This window comes from Nerophis ophidion, linkage group LG06 (assembly GCF_033978795.1).
Source record: "Nerophis ophidion isolate RoL-2023_Sa linkage group LG06, RoL_Noph_v1.0, whole genome shotgun sequence".
In the NCBI taxonomy this organism is placed as follows: domain Eukaryota; kingdom Metazoa; phylum Chordata; class Actinopteri; order Syngnathiformes; family Syngnathidae; genus Nerophis; species Nerophis ophidion.
Genome location: NC_084616.1, coordinates 42,114,437 through 42,138,154, shown reverse-complemented (window position 1 = coordinate 42,138,154; position 23,718 = coordinate 42,114,437). Strand labels below are relative to the sequence as shown.

Here is a 23,718-nt window from a genome sequence, read left to right as displayed (position 1 = left end):
AAAGCAGCACGGCCTGCCAGTGCACACTATAGATTATGTTTCATATTTAATATATATCGATGCCCCACAATGCTAAGAAGTAATTGGACCTGAGTTTGGATACCTCAATTTGCGTTCCGAAAAACAAGACCGCCGGTCTGCACACGCTCTCGTTGCTTTTCGATTGCACCGTCAAAGAGCTTCGTATAACAAGGACGCCATACGGCCAAGGAAGCTTTCACCAACACTCGTCCGCCTCATATCCTCCCCCTGTGTTGACATTGTACATCTCAGTTCCTCTTCTCCAAGCTCAGGATGAATAGAAGCAATCCGCCCGTTTTTGATCCAAGGCCTGAGAACCTATTGTTTTGTTTGAGGCAGTGGGAACCATCCTAACCTCTGTATTTTGCACAAAGACAAAGCTTTAAGATGAAGCGTTTATTTGTGAGGCTGCGCCACCTTGTGGTATTTCGCCACACCATCTACGATGGCTCCTGCTCACAGACAACAATAGTGGATGTGTTTACATTTGAAGGCATTTTCATTGTTTCCAGTGTACGGAGACATCTTCAGGAGTTATTGAACATTTTGTTTCACTGTCTGTGTGCATGAAATGTGTCTTCAGATTGGTACCCGAATCTGGACTGGCTAAAGGAGAGCTGCCGTGTTGCTACCAGCTACAATTGGGCTGATGTAGACCTCTCCCCATTTCAAGGTAACGCATGCATGTTGAACCGTGTTTTGAATAAAATAAATTAATCACACAAGACTACAAATCATTTGTAATGTATTGATTAACTGCCCTTGTGAAACACATGATGTACCCTAACCCATGTACAATAACTATTCCTATTTTAGCATGTTTTTCTCAAAAATAATGGAAAAAAAAAGACTACAAAAAAACTTCGATTTGGTAAATGCAGCAATTGAAGTAATGGAAATGATGCAAATAATTTGTGTAATGTGTTGCTCGGCAGAATCCATTGGACTTGATAATGTGTGCCTCATAGGCCAGGGGTGTCAAATATTTTTTTGCATGTGTGTGTGTATATATTATGTATGTATGTATATTATGTATATATGTGTGTGTGTGTGTGTGTATATATATATATATATATATATATATAGATGTACATACATATATATATACACATTTATACATACATATACTTATACACACATGTGTATATATATATATATGTGTCTATATACATATATATGTAAGGATATATCAATCAATCAATCAATGTTTATTTATATAGCCCTAAATCACTATATATGTTTATATACATGTGTGTGTGTGTGTGTGTGTGTGTATATATATATATATATATATATATATATATATATATATATATGTGTGTATGTACGGTGTATATATAAATGTATATACACATGTATGTATATACAAACCCCATTTCCATATGAGTTGGGAAATTGTGTTAGATGTAAATATAAACGGAATACAATGATTTGCAAATCCTTTTCAACCCATATTCAATTGAATATGCTACAAAGACAAGATATTTGATGTTCAAACTCATAAAAAAAATGTTTTCGCAAATAATAATTAACTTAGAATTTCATGGCTGCAACTCGTGCCAAAGTAGTTGGAAAAGGGCATGTTCACCACTGTGTTACATCACCTTTTCTTTTAACAACACTCAATAAACCTTTGGGAAGTGAGGAAACTAATTGTTGAAGCTTTGCAAGTGGAATACTTCCCCATTTTTGTTTTATGTATAGCTTCAGTCGTTCAACAGTACGGGGTCTCCGCTGTCGTATTTTACGCTTCATTATGCGCCACACATTTTAGATGAGAGACAGGTCTGGACTGCAGGCGGGTCAGGAAAGTACCCACACTCTTTTTTTTTACAAAGCCACGCTGTTGTAACACGTGTTGAATGTGGCTTGGCATCGTCTTGCTGAAATAAGCAGGGGCGTCCATGAAAAAGAAGGCGCTTAGATGGCAGCATATGTCGTTCCAAAACCTGTATATACCTTTCAGCATTAATGGTGCCTTCACAGATGTGTAAGTTACCCATGCCTTGGGCACTAATGCACCCCCATACCATCACAGATGTTGGCTCTTGAACTTTGCGTCGATAACAGTCTGGATGGTTCGCTTCCCCTTTGGTCCGGATGACACGATGTCGAATATTTCCAAAAACAATTTAAAATGTGGACTCGTCAGACCACAGAACACTTTTTTATTTTGCATCAGTCCATCTTAGATGATCTCGGGCCCAGAGAAGCCGGCGGCGTTTCTGGATGTTGTTGATAAATGGCTTTCGCTTTGCATAGTAGAGCTTTAACTTGCACTTACAGATGTAGCAACAAACTGTATTTAGTGACAGTGGTTTTCTGAAGTGTTCCTGAGCCCATGTGGTGATATCCTTTAGAGATTGATGTTGGTTTTTGATACAGTGCCGTCTGAGGGATCGAAGTTCACGGTCATTCAATGTTAGTTTCCGGCCATGCCGCTTAAGTGGAGTGATTTCTCCAGATTCTCTGAACCTTTTGATGATATTATGGACCGTAGATTCAAGATTCAAGATTGTTTATTGTCATATGCACAGTTAAACAGACAGTTTGCTGTACAATGAAAATCTTACTTTGCAAGTCCACCCTTCAACAAGTCACACGGTATTTAGCTAAAAATAAAAAATAAAAATGTATATACAAGGCACAGTAAGTATATAACATTATTGCACATTCTGATTTACAGTCAACAGTATAAATATGGAGGTAACCTTGGGTCACAGCAGCAGTTAAAGTGTCTTTAGTGATCAAAGGTGAAAAGTGTCTAGTGATGGTTCACAGTTCGGTGGTGGTCACTATTGGAGTGAGTGCAACAGGGCGATAGTTTACATACACTTGTAAAGAACATAATGTCATGGCTGTCTTGAGTTTCCAATCATTTCTACAACTCTTATTTTGTTGTGATATTGATTGGAGCACATACTTGTTGGTCACAAAAAATATTCATGAAGTTTGATCCTTTAATGAATTTATTATGGGTCTACTGAAAATGTGAGCAAATCTCCTGGGTCAAAAGTATACATACAGCAATGTTAATATTTGGTTACATGTCCCTTGGCAAGTTTCACTGCAATAAGGCGCTTTTGGTAGCGGAAAGCGGGGTACACCCTGGACAAGTCGCCACCTCATCGCAGGGCCAACACAGACAGACAACATTCACACTCACATTCACACACTAGGGCCCATTTAGTGTTCCCAGTCAACCTATTCCCAGGTGCATGTCTTTGGAAGTGGGAGGAAGCCGGAGTACCCGGAAGGGAACCCAAACAGTCACTGGGAGAACATGCAGACTCCATACAGAAAAATCCCGAGCCCGGGATTGAACTCTGGACCTTCGTATTTTGAGGCACATGCACTAACCCCTGTTCCACCGTGCTGCCCCTAGACATGACATATTGGTTAAAAAATAAGAAAACTGTGCCTCTGTCCACGGCTCCTAATGTTGCCATGTTGTATTTGTATTGATCACGTCATTTACTGCAGCCTCATTAAGAATTGATCCAATTCCTTCGGAGTCTGATTGGTTCATTTTGATTTAACTGCGATGATTGAATTCCATGTTTTCATATAGTCTTGCCCTTGAGGCACAACACTCTAACGCCATAATGATGCTGGCCTATTAAACGTTATTAGCCTGCATTTGAGAGGCTGATGTACTCACACACAAACACACACACACACACACACACACACACACACACACACACACACACACACACACAAACACACACACACACACACCCATACTGGTTATCATTTGGAATGGGGACCAAGTTTTTGATCATCACTTGTGGGGACCACCCTTTCTACAGGTTGTGGAGGCATAAAAATGAGGTAAAATGGCCAGTTAGCTCATACACGTCTTTAAATCTATGGATTGATGAAGTAATGTGCTCATCTTTCTTTCTGGGGACCCTGGGGAAAAAGAGTTAATATGGTTCATGGGGACCGAATTTAAATAATGTTGCCTAATTCACACAAATTTGTTCGTGACTACTGAGGACCATTAACAAAAATAAAATAAAAAAAAAAAAAAGGTCTAAATAAATATGACATGATCCTCAGAATAAAGCGCCACAGCTGTCCTCTTATAGGAAGTTTCACCACTTCAATGTTAAAGCAAATCCTGCATCCTTTGTGACATTACTGAAAACTGCTATTTAGCAGTAATGAAGTTGTCTGTAACTCCAACTACCATATATAGAAGGATTTAAAATTCTGAATGTGAATCATACTTTAAGGTAATAATGTTCTATGATCATGCTGTATGAAAATGTCATCTATGGAACACTAAAGCAGATTTTGTTTTTGGAAAAATATATTAGTTTTAACTAAGGATGGATACCATACAGATTTACAGTACCGTATTTTTTGGACTGTAAGTCTCAGTTTTTTCATAGTTTGGCCGTGGGTGCGTAATTCTCAAACAAGGATGGGATGAGGGTCACCAATTTGTAAGCAAATTGTCGAACAGTTTTAAAACAACATTTCTCAAAGAGCTATTGCGAGGAATTTAGGGATTTTACCATCTACGGTCCGTAAAATCATCAAAAGGTTCAGAGAAACTGAAAAAAATCACTGCACGTAAGCGATGATATAACGGACCGTTGATCCCTCAGGCGGTACTGCATCAAAAACCGACAACAGTGTGTAAAGGATATCACCACATGGGCTCAGGTACTCTTCAAAAAAACACTGTCAGTAACTACAGTTGGTTGCTACATCTGTAAGTGCAAGTTAAAACTCTGCTATGTAAGCAAAACCCATTTATCCACAACACCAAGGAACACCGCTGGCTTTGCTGGGCCCGAGCTCATCTAAGATGGACTGATGCAAAGTGGAAAGGTGTTCTGTGGTCTGACGAGTCCACATTTCAAATTATATTTGGAAACTGTGGACGTGGTGTCCTCCGGAAAAAAGAGAATAATAACCATCCGGATTGTTATAGATGCAAAGTTCAAAAGCCAGCATCTGTGATGGTATGGGGGTGTATTAGTGCCCAAGGCATGGGTAACTTACACATCTGTGAAGGCACCATTAATGTTGATTGGTCCATACAGGTTTTGGAGCAACATATGTTGTCATCCAAGCAACGTTATCATGGATGCCCCTGCTTATTTCAGCAAGACAATGCCTAGCCATATTTAAATAATTTTGCATAATTCACACAATGTGTTCGTGATTACTGAGGACTATTAAAAAAAAAAAAAAGTTCTAATTAAATGTGACATGATCCTCAGAATAAAGCGCTACAGCTGTCCTCTTATAGGACGTTTCACCACTTCAATGTTAAAGCAAATCCTGCATCTTCTGTGACATTACTGAAAACTGCTATTTAGCAGTAATGAAGTTGTCTGTAACTCCAACTACCATATATAGAAGCATTTAAAATTCTGAATGTGAATCATACTTTAAGGTAATAATGTTTTATAATCATGCTGTATGACAATGTCATCTAAGGAACACTAAAGAAGATTTTGTTTTTGGAAAAATATATCAGTTTTCACTAAGGATAGATACCATACAGAATCACAGTACCGGATTTTTCGGACTATGAGTCACAGTTTGGCCGACTTATACTCAGGAGCGACTTATGTGTGGAATTATTAACGCATTACTGGAAAATATCAAATAATACTATTTAGCTTATTCACGTAAGAGACTAGACGTATAAGATTTCATGGGATTTAGCAATTAGGAGTGACAGATTGTTTGGTAAACGTATAGCATGTTCTATATGTTATAGTTATTTGAATGACTCTTACCATAATATGTTACGTTAACATACCAGGCACCTTCTCAGTTGGTTATTTATGCGTCATATAACCTACACTTATTCAGCCTGTTGTTCACTATTCTTTATTTATTTTAAATTGCCTTTCAAATGTCGATTCTTGGTGTTGGGTTTTATCAAATAAATTTCCCCCCAAAATGCGACTTATACTCCAGTGCGACTTATATATGTTTTTTTCCTTCTTTATTATGCATTTTCGGCAGATGCGATGTATGCTCCGGAGCGACTTATACTCCGAAAAATACGGTACTATAAATGCCAGAATAACAAATGTTTCACTTTTCAAGTAAATTAATTGTCTCTTTTACCAATATTTGAACTATACATGGAAGAAGTGTGAGCAGAGCAGCGAGTGCAGTGCGAGCTACAGCCCGATGAGGGGGCTGCTGTGCAAATGTCTCACACTCAAACTAACCAATAAAAATGTTTTATGGGCCAAAGCTTAACAATCACTTTGTCATCTTCAGAATGGATCCGACTATCATTTAAAAAGGTTTCCGTTTAGGGGACATGTTTTTTTTTTTTTTGTCCCCATACCGTCAGAGGTCCCCTGAAGGTGACTTGCCAGAACACGCATGCACGCACACATTGTCTCCTTTTCTCCCAATTGTGTGATGTGAATAATCTAATTAGGCTGCCTCTCGGTAACAGCCTCTTATCCTGGTCCACTGACAAAGCCGGCAACATCCATGCACGACGGATGATGACAGCTGGTCCCATAACACACACAGTCTTCATCACCTTTCTCTCTCTCTCTCCTCATGTTACACTTGACCCCTCTCACACCACCATAACGCCATCCACCAAGTCTGGATAGGCTTCATAGAGCAGGAATCCTCTCCTGCTGCCTCCGCCGGGACCAAACCCAAGCTCCACAAGTTTACTGCGGGAAAATATAGCAGCGCCGCACTGAGGGCACAATATGAGCCGCTTCATCACATCAACTGAGCGTTTAGGAGAGTCGTAATGAGGTTATGCTGGACGTGACTCGCTTCAATATATTTATTTTCATGCAGCGTTCGTTCAAGTGGACCTCCAGATGGAATCCAATTAATGGTCATTTTTACTGACCTTATTGTTGCGCCATTAAGTTTATTATTATTATTTTTTTAAGTATTGCAAGTCATAAGCTCTAAATATTATTGCACGACACAGCAGAGTGTGAAAAGATTCTAAGACTTTGTTTCAAAGGATATTGAATTACTGCAATACCTGCATAGGCAATATTATAGGGATGCTGTATGGTTCCTGGGGGCTACTGGGGATATATACCAAATACAGTACTTTTATGGGCACCGTCGGTATTACCAGATAAGCCTTATTTCGATACGTGTGTTGCCTGTGAAATTTCGTCCGATTGCAGACTGATCACCGGCGTAAACACTTGGCAAGGAAACAATCACTCGGTCGTACTGCATCTAGATAATGTAAACATATTTCAATGCTATTCAAAGTATGTATGCCTGATAGAAAACACTCAAACATAAAGTAAGGCTCCACTTTTAAAAAATGTGTTAGCTTAATGCTAATTTGAATTGGTTTTACCTTAGACATCCTCCTGATCAGTGTTAGTAATTTCTTTTGACGCTCCATTCACTCTCAAACCTAAAGGCTCCATGTTTCCAATATATGTTAGCTTAATGATTTTGCCATAAACATGCTACTGATTGGAATCAGTGATTTTTTTTACGCCCTATTAACGCACTTTTTGAAAACGTGTTAGCCTAATGCTAATTTGCATTGGTTTTGCCATAGACATTCTACTGATTATTGTTAGTAATTTTTTTTAAAGCTCTTTTTACTCTCAAACGTAAAGGCTCCATTGTTCCAATTTGTGTTAGCTTAATGGTTTTGCCATAACCATGCTACTGATTAGCATCAGGAATTTTTTAAGCTCAAACCAAAAGTAAGGCTTCACTTTTTGAAAATGTGTTAGCCTAATGCTAATTTTCATTGGTTTTGCCATGGACCTGCTCCTGATTAGTATTTGTATTTTTGTTACGGTCTTTTTACTCTTAAAGGTAAAGGCTCAATTGTTCCATTATGTGTTAGCTTAATGCTTATTTACATTGGTTTTGCCATAAACATGCTACTGATTGGCATCAGTGATTTTTTTTAGACCCTTTATATACTCAAACGTAAAGTAAGGCTCCGCTTTTTAAGTGTTAGCTTAATGCTAATTTGCATTGGTTTTGCCAAAGAAATGCTCCTGATTTGTATTAGCATTTTTTGTTACGCTCTTTTTACTCTCAAACGTAAAGGTTCCATTTTTCCAATATGTGTTAGCCTAAAGCTTATTGGTTTTGCCATAAACATGCTACTCTTTGGCATCAGTGATATTTTTTTAACGCTAAAACCCAAAGTAAGGCTCCACTTTTTGAAAATGTGTTAGCCTATTGCTAATTTACATTGATTTTGCCATAAACATGCTACTAATTGGCATTAGTGATTTTTTTTACACTCAAACCCAAAGTGAGGCTCCACTTTTTGAAAATGTGTTAGCCTAATAGTAATATGCATTGGTTTTGCCATAGATATTTTCCTGATTAGTGTTAGTAATTTTCTTTACGCTCTTTTTACTCTCAAAGGCAAAGGCTCCATTTTTCCTATATGTATTAGCTTAATGCTTATTTACTTTGGTTTTGCTATAGACATGCTACTGATTGTCATCAGTGATTTTTTCTGCTCAAACCCAAAGTAAGGCTCCACTTTTTGTAAATGTATTAGCTTAATGCTAATTTACATTGGTTTTGCCATAGACATACTCCTGATTAGTGTTACTAATTGTTTTAACGCTCTTTTTACTCTCAAACGTAAAGGCTACATTTTTCCAATATGTGTTAGCTTAATGCTTATTTACATTGGTTTTGCCATATAAATGCTAGTGATTAGCATCAGTGATTTTTTACGCCCTTTCTACGCTCAAACCTAAAATATGGCTCCACTTTTTAAAAATGTGTTAGCATTATGCTAATTTGCATTGGTTTTGCTATAGACATTCTCCGGATTAGTATTAGTATTTTTTTTCCAGTCTTTTTACTCTCAAACGTAGACGCTCCCTTTTCCCAAAATGTGTTAGCTTAATGCTTATTGGTTTTGCCATAAACATGTTACTGATTGGCATCAGTGATTTTTTTTACGCTCAAACCCAAAGTAAGGCTCTGCTTTTTGAAAATGTGTTAGCCTAATGCTAATTTGCATTGGTTTTGCCATATACATTCTCCTGATTAGTATTACGATGTTTTTTTTACACTCTTTTTATTCTCAAACGTAAAGGCTCCGTTTTTCCAAAATGTGTTAGCTTAATGCTTATTTACATTGGTTTTGCCATAAACGTGCTACTGATTTGAATCAGTGATTTTTTTTTACGCTCAAACCTAAAGTAAGGCTCCACTTTTTGAAAATGTATTAGCCTAATACTAATTTGCATTTGTTTTGCCATAGGCATACTCCTGATTAGTGTTAGTAATTGTTTTAATGCTCTTTTTACTCTCAAACTTAAAGGCTCCATTTTTCCGATATGTGTTAGCTTAATGCTTATTTACATTGGTTTTGCCATATAAATGCTACTGATTGGCATCCATGATTTTTTACGCCCTTTCTACACTCAAACCTAAAATAAGGCTCCACTTCTTAAAAAATGTGTTACCATAATGCTAATTTGCATTGGTGTTGCCATAGACATGCTCCTGATTAGTGTTAATAATTTTTTTCACGTTCTTTTTACTCTCAAACGTAAAGGCTCCGTTTTTCCAAAATGTGTTAGCTTAATGCTTATTTACATTGGTTTTGCCATAAACGTGCTACTGATTTGAATCAGTGATTTTTTTTTACGCTCAAACCTAAAGTAAGGCTCCACTTTTTGAAAATGTATTAGCCTAATGCTAATTTGCATTTGTTTTGCCATAGGCATACTCCTGATTAGTGTTAGTAATTGTTTTAATGCTCTTTTTACTCTCAAACTTAAAGGCTCCATTTTTCCGATATGTGTTAGCTTAATGCTTATTTACATTGGTTTTGACATATAAATGCTACTGATTGGCATCCATGATTTTTTACGCCCTTTCTACACTCAAACCTAAAATAAGGCTCCACTTCTTAAAAAATGTGTTACCATAATGCTAATTTGCATTGGTGTTGCCATAGACATGCTCCTGATTAGTGTTAATAATTTTTTTCACGTTCTTTTTACTCTCAAACGTAAAGGGTCCATTTTTTCAAAATGTGTTAACATAATGGTTATTTACATTGGTTTTGCCTTGGACATGCTACTGATTAGTATTAGTAATGTGTTACACCCTTTTTTACGCTCAACCGTAAAGAAAGGCTCCACTTTTTAAGTGTTAGCTTAATGTTAATTTACATTGGTTTTGCCATAGACATGCTACTGATTGGTATTAGTCGTTTTTTACGCCCTATTTTACGCTCAAATGTAAAGTAAGGCTCCGGTTTTCAAAAGTGTTAGCGTAATGTTTATTTACATTGATTTTGCCATTGACATGCTACCGATTTTACATGGCGATTTCAACACCTTTGGTAATGAAAACTACAACTAAGATACAATTGAACAGCTGGTGTGTAATAAGTTTAAACACCAGGGTGCATCAAAAGACTACTTCCTGCCTAGGCAACACACCATGATGTAAACAATACTGCTATTAAACTTGTTGGAATTGCAACAACACAGTCTACTATATAATACTTGTAAATAAGACTCAGAAGTGTAAGTTAGCAAGATGTAGCAACTAGAAATCACAATTATTTATAAGCAGCTCATTTTTAAATGTTCAAAAATTAGATGTTCTCATGAAGCTATTAACATTGAACAAAACACACAGAAGTGCGACTGTCACCTTCCTGTCCCCTATGTACGTCCCCTCCAGGCTTGAAGGAGAGCATGCGTCAGGCCGAGCTCAACAACTGGTCCCTGGATGCCGGCCAGGTAGCCGACCTGTGCTCTTCCATCAACCAGTTCTTCACGGCCACGGGGGTCATCCCCGTCTCGCAACCTCAGGTCGCGCCTGGGGCGCAGCAACACCCGGCTCAGCCGCTCGGCGCCATGCACCCCAAGGCCGTCCAGCACAACCAGCACGACCGACACATCCGCACGGGTCAGAGATAATCCTCTAAATTGGTTGTAGATGACTGTGAAGTATCCAATAAGACCTAATCCAATTGTTTGCAATAGTTGTTAAAGTGGACCTACAAAGAGTAAGATCAGGGGTGTCAAACTCATTTTAGATGGGGGGCCACATGGAGAAAAATGTACTCCCGAATGGACCGGACCGTTAAAATCACAGCACGATAACTTAAAAATAAAGACAACTTCAGATTGTTTTCTTTGTTTAAAAATAAAACAAGCACATTTTGAAAATGTACAAATCATAATGTTGTTGTTGTTTTTTAAACTTACATGTTGCGGTTAATAGTATTTTACCTTTATTTGTCGTTATTTATACCTTCTGAATAAATTGTGTGATGATGTTCATCAGTCAAATCATTGGTGTTAATTTTCAATCTATCAAGATAAAAAATACAATTTGATGAAAGGCCTAATGAAATGAGATTTTCTGATTTAAACGGGGATAGCAGGTCCATTCTATGTGTCATACTTGATCATTTCACGATATTGCCATATTTTTGCTGAAAGGATTTAGTAGAGAACATCGACGAGAAAGTTCACAACTTTTGGTTGCGAATAAGAAAGCCTTGCCTTTACCGAAAGTAGCAGACAATGTGCGCGTGACGTCACGGGTTGTAGGGCTCCTCACATCCTCACATTGTTTACAATCATAGCCAGCACCAGCTAGGGCTATTTGGACCGAGAAAGCGACAATTTCCCCATTAATTTGAGCGAGGATGAAAGATTCGTGGATGACGAACTTTAGAGTGAAGGACTAGAAAAAAAAAAGGCGATTGCAGTGGGAGCGATTCAGATGTTTTTAGACACATTTCCTAGGATAGTCCTGGGAAATCACTTATCTGCCTATTGTGTTGCTAATGTTTTAGTGAGTTAAATAGTACCTGAAAGTCGTAGCGGTGTGGCAACGGGTGTGTTAATGCCAGAGTCTCTGAGGGAAGTCACGGCAGCTGCAGCAGGACAGAAGCTCCGCTGATCTCCGGTAAGAGCCGACTTATTACCACAATTTTCTCACTGAAAACTGCCGGTTGACATGTGGTTGGGACGACGTGGCGCAGTGGGAGAGAGGCCGTGCGCAACCCGAGGGTCCCTGGTTCAATCCCCACCTAGTACCAACCTCGTCACGTCCGTTGTGTCCTGAGCAAGACACTTCACCCTTGCTCCTGATGGGTGCTGGTTAGCGCCTTGCATGGCAGCTCCCTCCATCAGTGTGTGAATGTGGAAGTAGTGTCAAAGCGCTTTACGTACCTTGAAGGTAGAAAAGCGCTATACAAGTACAACCCATTTATTTATTTATTTTATCCATGTTCGCTTGACCGCTCTGATTCACCTCCGGGAATTTTAAACAAGGAATCACCGTGTGTTTGTGTGGCTAAAGGCTAAAGCTTCCCACCTCCATCTTTCTACTTTAACTTCTCCATTATTAATTGAACAACTTGGAAAAGATTCAGCAACACAGATGTCCAGAATACTGTGTAATTATACGATTAAAGCAGACTACTTATAGCTTTGATCGGGCTGAAAAATAATGTCCGCTACAACCCAAGACGTCAAATGCATGCGCCACCATACGCGTCATCATACCGCGACGTTTTCAACACGACACTTCGCGGGAAATTTAAAATTGCAATTTAGTAAACTAAAAAGGCCGTATTGGCATGTGTTGCAATGTTAATATTTCATCATTGATATATAAACTATCAGACTGCGTGGTCGGTAGTAGTGGGTTTCAGTAGGCCTTTAATATTACAGGATATACTGATGTACTAACATTGTCTGTTTTTTTGTTTTTTTTTACATATGTAGCATCATCTACAAAGATACAAAAAATTGCTTCTGCGACATCTAGTGGACACATTTAGAACAGCAGTTTCTTTTGTTCAAAAATGTTGGCTCATTTATATACTTGGCAAACTCATCCCACGGGCCGGATAAAACCTCTTTGCCCGCGGGCCTGATAAAACCTGTTTGCACGCGGGCCTTACGTTTGACACCCCTGATGTTAGATATTTTCTGACTTATAAATGTCTTTACAATGTTGGATACTCCTGTTAAACAATGTCAAAGCATCAAATCAAAAGGTTCATGCATTTAGGTGTGAGCTTGCACGCAGTTTTGGATGCCTCTGTTCGCGTGGTATTGCAGCCTGGCTACGTCGTGACATCACAGTGAGGTGGACGTACTTATATGAACATTAAGTAAAGCTCTCTGCGGCTTCAGGATTTGAGGAAACACACACACACAAAATAATCCTGGCATGTGCATAGAAATTCTGACGTGCAACATGCAGTGACATAAATGCTGCTAAAAGCAGCTTTTTTTATGCAGTCTGAATCGATCTGTAAGTGGGCAAGTGTACCTAATGTTGTGGTAGGGTGAATCTAAATAATGTTTGTTAAGTTAATTTTCCACCGAAAACTTAAAGATATACAGTTCAGGCCAAAAAGTTTGGACACACCTTCTCATTCAACTTGTTTACTTTATTTTCATCACTTTTTTGCACACTCTTTTCTCCATGAGCTTCAAGAGGTAGTCACCTGAAATTGTTTTCACTTCACAGGTGTGCTTGAAGCTCATGGAGAGAATACCAAGAGTGTGCAAAGCAGTAATGAGAGCAAAAGGTGGCTATTTTGAAGAAACTACAATATAAAACATGTTTTCAGTTATTTCACCTTTTTTTTGTTAAGTACATAACCCTACATGTGTTCATTCATAGTTTTGATGCCTTCAGTGACAATTTACAATGTAAATAGTCATGCAAATAAAGAAAATGCATTAAATGAGAAGATGGTGTGTCCAAACTTTTGGCCTTTACTGTATATTTAAATGGGAACATTATCACAATCGCAGAAGGGTTAAAACCAATAAAAAACAGTTCCCAGTGGCTAATTTTATTTTTTGAATTTTTTTTTTCAAAATTTTACCCATCACGCAATATCCCGAAAAACGGCTTTAAAGTGCCTGATTTTAACCATCGTTATATCCACCCACATTTCCCTGTGACGTCACAGTGTGACATCACCACAAAAAAAGATGGCGGATAGCACAGAAAGGTATAGCATAGTAGTTTGGATTCAGACTCGGATTTCAGCGGCGCAAGCGATTCAACAGATTGCGCATGTATTGAAACGGATGGTTGGAGTGTGGAGGCAGATAGCAAAAACGAAATTGAAGAAGAAACTGAAGCTATTGAGCCATATCACGACAAACAGCGGAACGGGAGGAAGCAAGGACGAATTTGGCGATCGCCTTCTAACCAACGATTGGTATGTGTTTGTTTGACATTAAATGTAGGTGGAGGGAAAGGCTGGATTCAAATATAGCTACAAATGAGGCATAATGATGCAATATGTACATACAGCTAGCCTAAATAGCATGTTAGCATTTATTAGCTGGCAGTCATGCCGTGAACAAATATGTCTGATTAGCACATAAGTCAATGACATCAACAAAACTCACCTTTGTGATGTTGTTGACTTTATCGTTGGAAATGCATCTGCTTTGAGTGTCCCAGGATATCCACACATCTCTGTGTCATCTCTGTCGTAGCATCGCTATCGTCGGTAAAGTGTGCGAGGGACTTTTGCATCTTTTGACCACTGGTGCAACTTGAATCTGTCGATTGGTATGTGTTTGTTTGGCATTAAATGTGGGTGGAGGAAAAGGCTGGATGCAAATATAGCTACAAATTAGACATAATGATGCAATATGTACATACAGCTAGCCTAAATAGTATTTTAGCATCGATTAGCATACCGTGACCATTAATATGTCTGATTAGCACACACCACGTAAGTCAACTTGAATCGTGTTGTTACACCCTCCGACAACACACCGACGAGGCATAATGTCTCCAAGGTACGGAAAACCGTCGAAAAAACGGAAAATAACAGAACTGATTTGACTTGGTGTGTGTAATGTGTTTGAGAAAATGGCGGATTGCTTCCTGTTGTGACGTCATGGGTGAAAGGTCATTGCTCCGACAGCGAACAACTGAAAGGCGTTTCAGTCGCCAAATTCACCCTTTTAGAGTTCGGAAATCGGTTAAAAAAACATATGGTCTTTTTTCTGCAACATCAAGGTATATATTGACACTTACATAGGTCTGGTGATAATGTTCCCCTTTAAACGGTATACATTTTCAAAAAATAAATGATCATAGTTCCACTTGCAATCAGGGAACTTCTCCAGAATCGAACATTTTGCAGACAGAGTCAAAAAAATGATTATGAAAGTGCTTTGGAGCAAACATTTGCGCAAAATGAACACCAAAGCATATCCTACACGTATTATCTAGGCCAGGATTCTCAAACTGTTGGAAGTGTACAGGGGTCGGCAACCCACAAATGTTGGAAGAGCCACATTGGACCAAAAATACAAAAACAAAATGTCTGAAGCCGCAAAAAATTAAAGGCCTTATATAAGTGTTAAAATGAAGGCAACACATGACGTAGCCATAATAGCCTACTATCAAAATTACTGTGTCGCAGGCTGACGCAAATCTTCATTGACAGAAATGTTGAACTGTAATATTTATTCCACACATTTTTACAACATTGGAAAACATTAGTAAAACGGAGGCTTCTTAGAAGGTGAGATAACTCCTACAAAATACTGGCATAGAATGGCCAAAGGTATAGATGTTTGTGTCCAAGTTAAAAGAAACGGCAGGCTGTGTCCTTCTAATGGATTTATTACGATCTTTGCAAGCTGGGTACCGTTCAGAAATGCAGCTAATATTACATACAGATAATATGTAACCGTGTAATACTCTTCCATATCAGTAGGTGGCAGCCGGTAGCTAATTGCTAGTGTGCAGGTAAAAAAGTGTCTAATGCTTAAACCAAAAATAAACAAAAGGTGAGTGCCCCTAATAGAAGGCATTGCAGCTTAGGAAAGGCTGTACAGAACGAAACTAAAACTGAACTGGCTACAAAGTAAATAGAAACAGAATGCTGGATGACAGCAAAGATTTACTGTGGAGCAAAGACAGCGTCCACAAAGTACATCCGAACATGACATGACAATCAACATTGTCCCTACAATGAAGGATAAAAACAACTGAAATATCCTTGATGGCTAAAACAAATTGGCACTAGTGTGTGAATGTGAAGGGGAATGTTGTCTGTTTATCTGTGTTGGCACTGCGATGAGGTGGCGACTTGTCCAGGGTGTCCCCCGCCTTCCGCCCGATTGTAGCTGAGATAGGCACCAGCGACACCAAAGGGGAATAAGCGGGAGAAAGTGGATGGATGGATGGGCTAAAACAAAGTAGATGCGGGAAATATCACTCAAAGGAAGACATAAAACTGCTACAGGAAAATACTAAAATAAGAGAAAAAAGCCACCAAAATAAAAGGGCAAGACAAGAACTAAAACAATAAACAGCAAAAAAGTCCAAATAAGTCAGGGTGTGATGTGACAGGTGGTGACAGAACACCTACTTTGAGACATGCATGCTTGGTTATGGTTTGAAGTCATATCCAACAATTGCGACAACGACTTTTTACTGTCAACTGAGTTTCAATTTTGAAGGATTTCTGCTGGTGGCGTGCCTCCGCAAAATATTTCAAAGCAAAAAAATATGCCCTGGCTCAAAAAAGGTTGAAAAACACTGCATTACACAATCTGGATTATGACCTTTTCTTAGTGTACTCCTGCCACCTCTAGGTCAAATAGGTGAACTGCGATTATCAACCTATTGACCTTCATTTACTGCATAATAAACATACCAACAATGTTAAAACCCACGTTGACACTTTAGACCAGGGGTCACCAACGCGGTGCCCGCGGGCACCAGGTAGCCCGTAAGGACCAGATGAGTAGCCTGCTGGCCTGTTCTAAAAATAACTCAAATAGCAGCACTTACCAGTGAGCTGCCTCTATTTTTAAAATTGTATTTATTTACTAGCAAGCTGGTCTCGCTTTGCTCGACATTTTTAATTCTAAGAGAGACAAAACCCAAATTGAATTTGAAAATTTAAGTAAATATTTTAAAGACTTGGTCTTCACTTGTTTGAATAAATGTATTTATTTTTTATACTTTGCTTCTTATAACTTTCAGAAAGACAATTTTAGAGAAAAAATACAACCTTAAAAATGATTTTAGAATTTTTAAACACATATACCTTTTTACCTTTAAAAAATTCCTTCCTCTTCTTTCCTGACAATTTAAATCAATGTTCAAGTATTTTTTTTTAAATTGTAAAGAATAATGAATACATTTTGATTTAATTCTTCATTTTAGTTTCTGTTTTTTTCGACAAAGAATATTTTTGAAATATTTCTTCAAACTTATTAGGATTAAAATTTAAAAAATATATTCTGGCACATCTAGAAAATATGTAGAATCAAATTTAAATCTTATTTCAAAGTCTTTTGAATTTCTTTTAACATTTTTGTTCTGGGAAATCTAGAAGAAATAATGATTTGTCTTTGTTAGAAATATAGCTTGGTCCAATTTCTTATATATTCTAAAAAAGTGCAGATCGGATTTGAACCTATTTAAAACATGTCATCAAACATATATATTTATTTTGCGAAATCATTAAGATGATCAGTGTTTCCACAAAGATAAATATCATTAATCATTAATGATAACATAGAGTTAAAGGTAAATTGAGTAAATTGGCTATTTCTGGCAATTTATTTAAGAGTGTATCAAACTGGTAGCCCTTCACATTAATCAGTACCCAAGAAGTAGCTCTTGGTTTCAAAAAGGTTGGTGACCCCTGCTTTAAGCGAAGGTAACACACACACACACAAACACACACGCACACACAAACAGATTAAATTAAAGTGTTCCACACACAATAAGACCGTGCACTAGTTTGATATGAGTAGGACACAACTCCGTGATCAGGAAGCTTGTTGAACTTTATCAGTGAATGGTTACATCCTGGAGAAAAGTGTGTGAAGGCTGAAGCCACGTCCTTCTACCTCTGAGGAGACATGTCAGGGTCTTCTCTGACAAATTACTGAGAGTTAGGTCATCGGCCTTTTGTGTGTGTGTGTGTGTGTGTGTGTGTGTGTGCCCCCCCACAGGGAACATGTACATGGACTCCAGACAAAACATTCCTTCCCTGATGGGACCACCCGGATACCCCCACATGCCTCCCATTAGCAACACAGCTCCCGCTATGACGGTGGACTCCTCCATCACGCTCTTACCAGGTGTGTTTCTGTGGATTATACGTTGTGTTCCATTGTATAATGTCAAACTGGAGTTTATGTAATTTTGTATACTTAAAATTCCTATAAAAATGATATTTCAGACTCTACTGCTGGTAAGTACAAGTGGAACATCGATTTACGTACACCTATTTGCAACCTTTTAGGTTTATAAACGTTTACACGTTTTATGTATCAATGATTGTCACACACACACTAAGTGTGGTGAATTGTGTCCTCTGCATTTGACCCATCCCCTTGTTCACCCCCTGGAGGTGAGGGGAGCAGTGAGCAGCAGCGGTTGTGGCGCTCGGGAATAATTTTGGGTGATTTAACCCCCAATTCCAACCCTTGATGCTGAGTGCCAAGCAGGGAGGTAATGGGTCCCATTTTTATAGTCTTTGGTATGACTCGGCCAGGGTTTGAACTCAAGACCTACCGATCTCATGGCGGAAACTCTAACCACAAGGACGCTGAGCTGGTATATGCCCTGTGTGGGAACCGTGTCTCGCCGTACAAACGCTTCTCACCCCTTAAGAGGTGAGGGGAGCAGTGGTTTTCGTGGAGCAGTGGTTTTCGTGGTTTAACCCCCAATTCCAACCCTTGATGCTGAGTGCCAAGCAGGGTCTTCGGTATGACTCGGCCGGGGTTTGAACTCAAGACCTACCGATCTCATGGCAGACACTCTAACCACAAGTTCGCTGAGCTGGTATAGGCCCTGTGTTTTTTTTTTCTAAAAGTATCTTCCAAATATGAATAAAGAGAGCAACAAATATTTCTATTCAGCTTGTTCAAACATTCTGCTATTATTCTGCTGCTTCCATAATTTTGCCAACTTCCGACGCCCATCACGAGAAAACTATTCAGTCCAAGCCTGGGACTGTGGAGAGGAAGTCCCGACTGAGACCAAGGGAGGAAAAAAATTAATAGCCATAGCACACATTAACATGTGTTTAAGAGGGGAACATTAAGTTAAAGTTAAAGTACCAATGATTGTCACACACACAGGAGGAGTGATGGAATTTGTTGTCTGCTTTTGACCCATTCCTTTGTTCACCCCTGGAAGGTGAGGGGAGCAGTGGGCTGCAGCGGTGGCCGCGCCCGGGAATCATTTTGGTGATTTAACCCCCAATTCCAACCCTTGATGCTGAGTGCCAAGCAGGGAGGTAATGGGTCCCATTTTTATAGTCTTTGGTATGACTCGGCCGAGGTTTAAACTCACAACCTACCGATGTCAGGGCAGACACTCTAACCACTAGGCCAAACATCAAAGAACATGAAGGACATTAAAGATATTTAAAAAAAGCAGAGGCGCTGCAACCAGCCATTTCTACAAATAGCTACAAAAGTAAAACAGCAACAAAAAAAACATATACACTGTGGTGGCCTCTGCGGTGTTGCGTGCCATCGTCTACTGGGGTGGGGGGGAGCATGGCCAGAGACAGGAGCAGACCCAACAAAGCAACCAAGAGAGCCGACTCCACCCTTGGCCGCCCACTAACTCACGGCCAGTGTCCAGTCCGCACCGAGACCGAGGCAATAGTTTTTTTACTACCTGCTATTGTTCTGTTTGAGTAATTCCACATGATCAAACCATGTCTAATGTTCTGTTTAGAAGCACTGCTTTAAAGGCTCTGTATACTAAATATGAAATGATAAAATAATCTTGGCTTTTCCTCTTGTCCAGGCCATCATGGCCAGCTGAGCCAGCAGCAGCACATGTTTCCCCCGGGACACTTCCAGGTGAGACGCATGCTGGCTGCAGACGACATCCAGGACGACTTTGACTGGGACTCCATAGTATAAGCGGACGCAGGAAGTAAGGGATAACCTGTGTTGATGTTCATGGAGGTGTAGGACTGTACAGTCAGCTTCTTACTCACGCCAGTGAGAAATTAACTCAGAAGACAATCCAAAGGGATAAAATAAGTCTTTTTGGGGGAAGGGTGGGGGGTGTATGTAGCTGGAGGACAAGTGTAAAGACAATCAAATTGTTGCAAGTGGACCAAGTTGTAAACAACACCTGACACTGTGCCAACATGGCTGACAAGTTGCTAAATCTGTCAAAACATCTGTGAAATGTTAATACATTTTATACATACCTACATATATACACACACACACACACACACATCTATATATATATATATATATATATATATACATATATATATATATATATATATATATATATATATATATACACATATATATATATATAAACACACACACACAGGTTATCATTTGGAATGGGGACCAAGTTTTTGATCATCACTTGTGGAGGCATGAAAAAAATTGGGTAAAATGGCCAATTAGCTCATACACGTCTGTAAATCTCTGGGTTGATGAAGTAATGTGCTGATCATACGTACTGGGGAAAAAAGAGTTAATATGGTTCATGGGGACCAAATTTAAATAATTTTGCGTAATTCACTCAAATTTGTTCGTGACTACTGAGGACCATTTAAATTATTATTATTTTTTACAACATTGAACATAAAGAACATAAAACACTGTTCTACTTAACCAGTCTTGCTGATTATCTCTTCATCTACTATTTTACCTACAATCTCCTTTTGTAGGCCGTAATGCGGCTGTGCAAATGTCTCACACTCAAACTAACCAGTAAATATGTTTTAAGGGCCAAAGCTTTAAAATCACTTAAACATCTTCAGAATGGATCTGACTATCATTTAAAAAGGTTTCCCTTAAGGGAACCTGTTTTTTGGTCCCCATACTGTCAGAGGTGACTGTGTAAACAGAGCGATGTCCCCATTTAGTCAGTATTGCCAGAACACACACACACACACACACACACACACACACACATACACACACACACCCACAACCTGTGAATTTACCATACGTTCCAAACAGAAGGATATTAATTTAAAAACAACCGTTTGTTTTTTCTTTGTGATTTCTCTGTACTGCTTGTATTACCTGTTCTTATCTGAAATGAGGACACACAGGGTGAGGAGAATGCGTGAGTTGAGCGCCTCCTGCTGGTCAAAACAAGCAACACAACATATCCTTTCAGAAGAATTCTATGCACCCACTCTCTTCTTGTTTTGTCTATGGACATTGTTTCATCGTTTTCTTTAGAATTGTTTTTTTTTATGTAAGAATCCATGCTGTCACATTCTCAGGGTGTTTCACCGATTGGTCATTTGAAGCCGTTTGCGTCTTAAGGTGACTGCAACGTTCAGTTGTTGGCTCCTGGGACAAAAAAAAAACAACAACAAAAAACAATAATTTGTCATGGAAAAAGAAAGTACAGTAGAATAAGCTCCGACAACACTGGCTACACTCGGATTCTTGCATCCTAAATGTAGTCATTCTGAAACCATGTATATGATCTATAACAGGGGTCGGGAACCTTTTTGGCTGAGAGAGCCATGAAAGCCAAATATTTTTAAAATGTATTTCCGTGAGAGCCGTATAATATTTTTAACACTGAATACAGCTGTCAGTTTCAAACACTGATGACATCTATTAAACAGACAAGAAGCAAGGAATTAAACAGAGACTGGATTCAATTTAGCTCAATGAGGAGAAACATGTAGACCTGTACCCTTGTATGCCCATCCATCCATCCATTTTCTACTGCTAATTCCCCTTTGGGGTCGCGGGGGGCGCTGGTGCCTATCTCAGCTGCAAATGGGCGGAAGGCGGCGTACACCTTGGACAAGTCGCCACCTCATCGCAGGGCCAACACAGACAGACAACATTCACACTCACATTCACACACTAGGACCATTTAGTGTTGCCAATCAACCTATCCCCAGGTGCATGTCTTTGGAAGTGGGAAGAAGCCGGAGTACCCGGAGGGAACCCACGCATTCGCGTAGAGGACATGCAAACTCCACACAGAAAGATCCAGAGCCCGGGATTGAACCCTGACTACTCAGGAGCTTCGTATTGTGAGGCAGACGCACTAACCCGACTGCCACCGTGAAGCCCTTGTACGCATCCTCTTTTATTTGGACTGTCCCTGATCACAAAAACTAAATGCGTGCATCTCTTATTCTTTTTAATAAAATTGTTATTCTGAAGCTAACCAATAATAATTAAAATACTTTTCACCATTAATGCGACTTCTTGAACAGGTGCGATAGAAACGGATGGATGGATGAAAGTGCATGAGAATATTTTATATTTTGAACGTTATTTTTAACACTGATTACCAGCGGAATTATTCATTACTTATCGTGTTAAGCAACGTCAGCTAAGATTTATCTGAGAGCCAGGCGCAGTCTTTAAAAGAGCCACATCTCGCTTGAGAGCCATAGGTTCCCTACCCCTGCTCTCTAACAACGGTCAGCCATGACTCATTTTGAGGTGAAGACGAGCATCTTTTGCACAATTGTAGTGGAAAAAGTAAGTTTAACGAGAGGAAAAAATAAAGTGATTTTTTTTTTGTGGAAAATCGGATCAGGTAACGAGGGAACAACTCTTGTTTTATCCATTGTGTTCTAGTCCTTGTGTGGAAAAAGTGCTTTGTTTTTTATTTTAAATGTACAGCTCCACATTGCTCAAAAGAAACCATGTTTGTATCAACTGGACGTGAACAGGAAGTTGAAAAAAAAAAAAAGATGACTCTTTGATATTATTGCCATCAATGCTGTATTACAGTGACCAGCATTATATTAGTTGTTTGTGCGTTGTTGTCCTTATGTAAATAACACAATATTTCTCATCGGTTTCCCTTTAAGAAGGAAAAAAACTGCAGACTGGTGGGGATTTTTTTATTATTATTATTATTATTATTATTTGTTCTTCAGGAGACACTGTGTGTAAATATCTTCCTCATATTGTAAATATGTGCTTTTTTGTGTGTCATAGGTAATGTGTGTATGGTTCAACGGTTACAGATTTGTTTCAGTGTTGATTAAAATGTAATTGAACATTTTTACTGCCCTAACCATGCTTCTGCTATTGATGCTTTACTACAGTGGCACATTGTGTTTGTATTAAAAAGCAAACAAACACGTACAGTCTTGGTCAAAAATTTTACATACACTTGTAAAGAACATAATGTCATGGCTGTCTGGAGTTTCCAATCATTTCTACATCTCTCATTGTTTTGTGATAGAGTGATTGGAGCACACACTTGTTGGTCACAAAAAAAATTCATGAAGTTTGGTTCTTTTATGAATTTATTATGGGTCTACTGAAAATGTGACCAAATCTGCTGGGTCAAATGTATACATACAGCAATGTTAATATTTCCTTACATGTCCCTTGGCAAGTTTCACTGCAATAAAGCGCTTCTGGCAAGCTTCTAGTTGAATTTTTGAGCACTCCTCTTGACAAAATTGGTGCAGTTCAGTTAAATTTGTTGGTTTTCTGACATGGACTTGTTTCTTCAGCATTGTCCACACGTTTAAGTCGGGACTTTGGGAAGGCCATTCCAAAAACCTTAATTCTAGCCTGATTTAGCCATTCTTTTACCACTTTTGACGTGTGTTTGGGGTCATTGTCCTGTTGGGACATCCATCTGACCACAGAACTTTCCTTGAGAAGGTCTTATCTTTGTCCATGTTATGTCAGATGAAACAAAAAATCGAGCTGTTTGGGGACAATACCCAGC

General features: G+C 38.9%; 1 protein-coding gene across 2 annotated transcripts in view; it reads left to right on the top strand.

Annotated features, from left to right (window-relative positions):
• Window positions 1–23,036, top strand: part of LOC133554724 (forkhead box protein J3-like) — a 266,752-nt gene extending 243,716 nt beyond the window's left edge. For both annotated transcript variants that reach the window (XM_061903805.1, XM_061903806.1), the window contains exons 9-12: window positions 605–694; window positions 10,699–10,926; window positions 18,000–18,128; window positions 19,813–23,036. In XM_061903805.1, coding sequence (XP_061759789.1) covers window positions 605–694; window positions 10,699–10,926; window positions 18,000–18,128; window positions 19,813–19,931 — 566 coding nt within the window. In that variant the 3' untranslated portion in view covers window positions 19,932–23,036. The remainder of the gene's footprint in view (window positions 1–604; window positions 695–10,698; window positions 10,927–17,999; window positions 18,129–19,812) is intronic.
• Window positions 23,037–23,718: the final 682 nt, after the last annotated feature.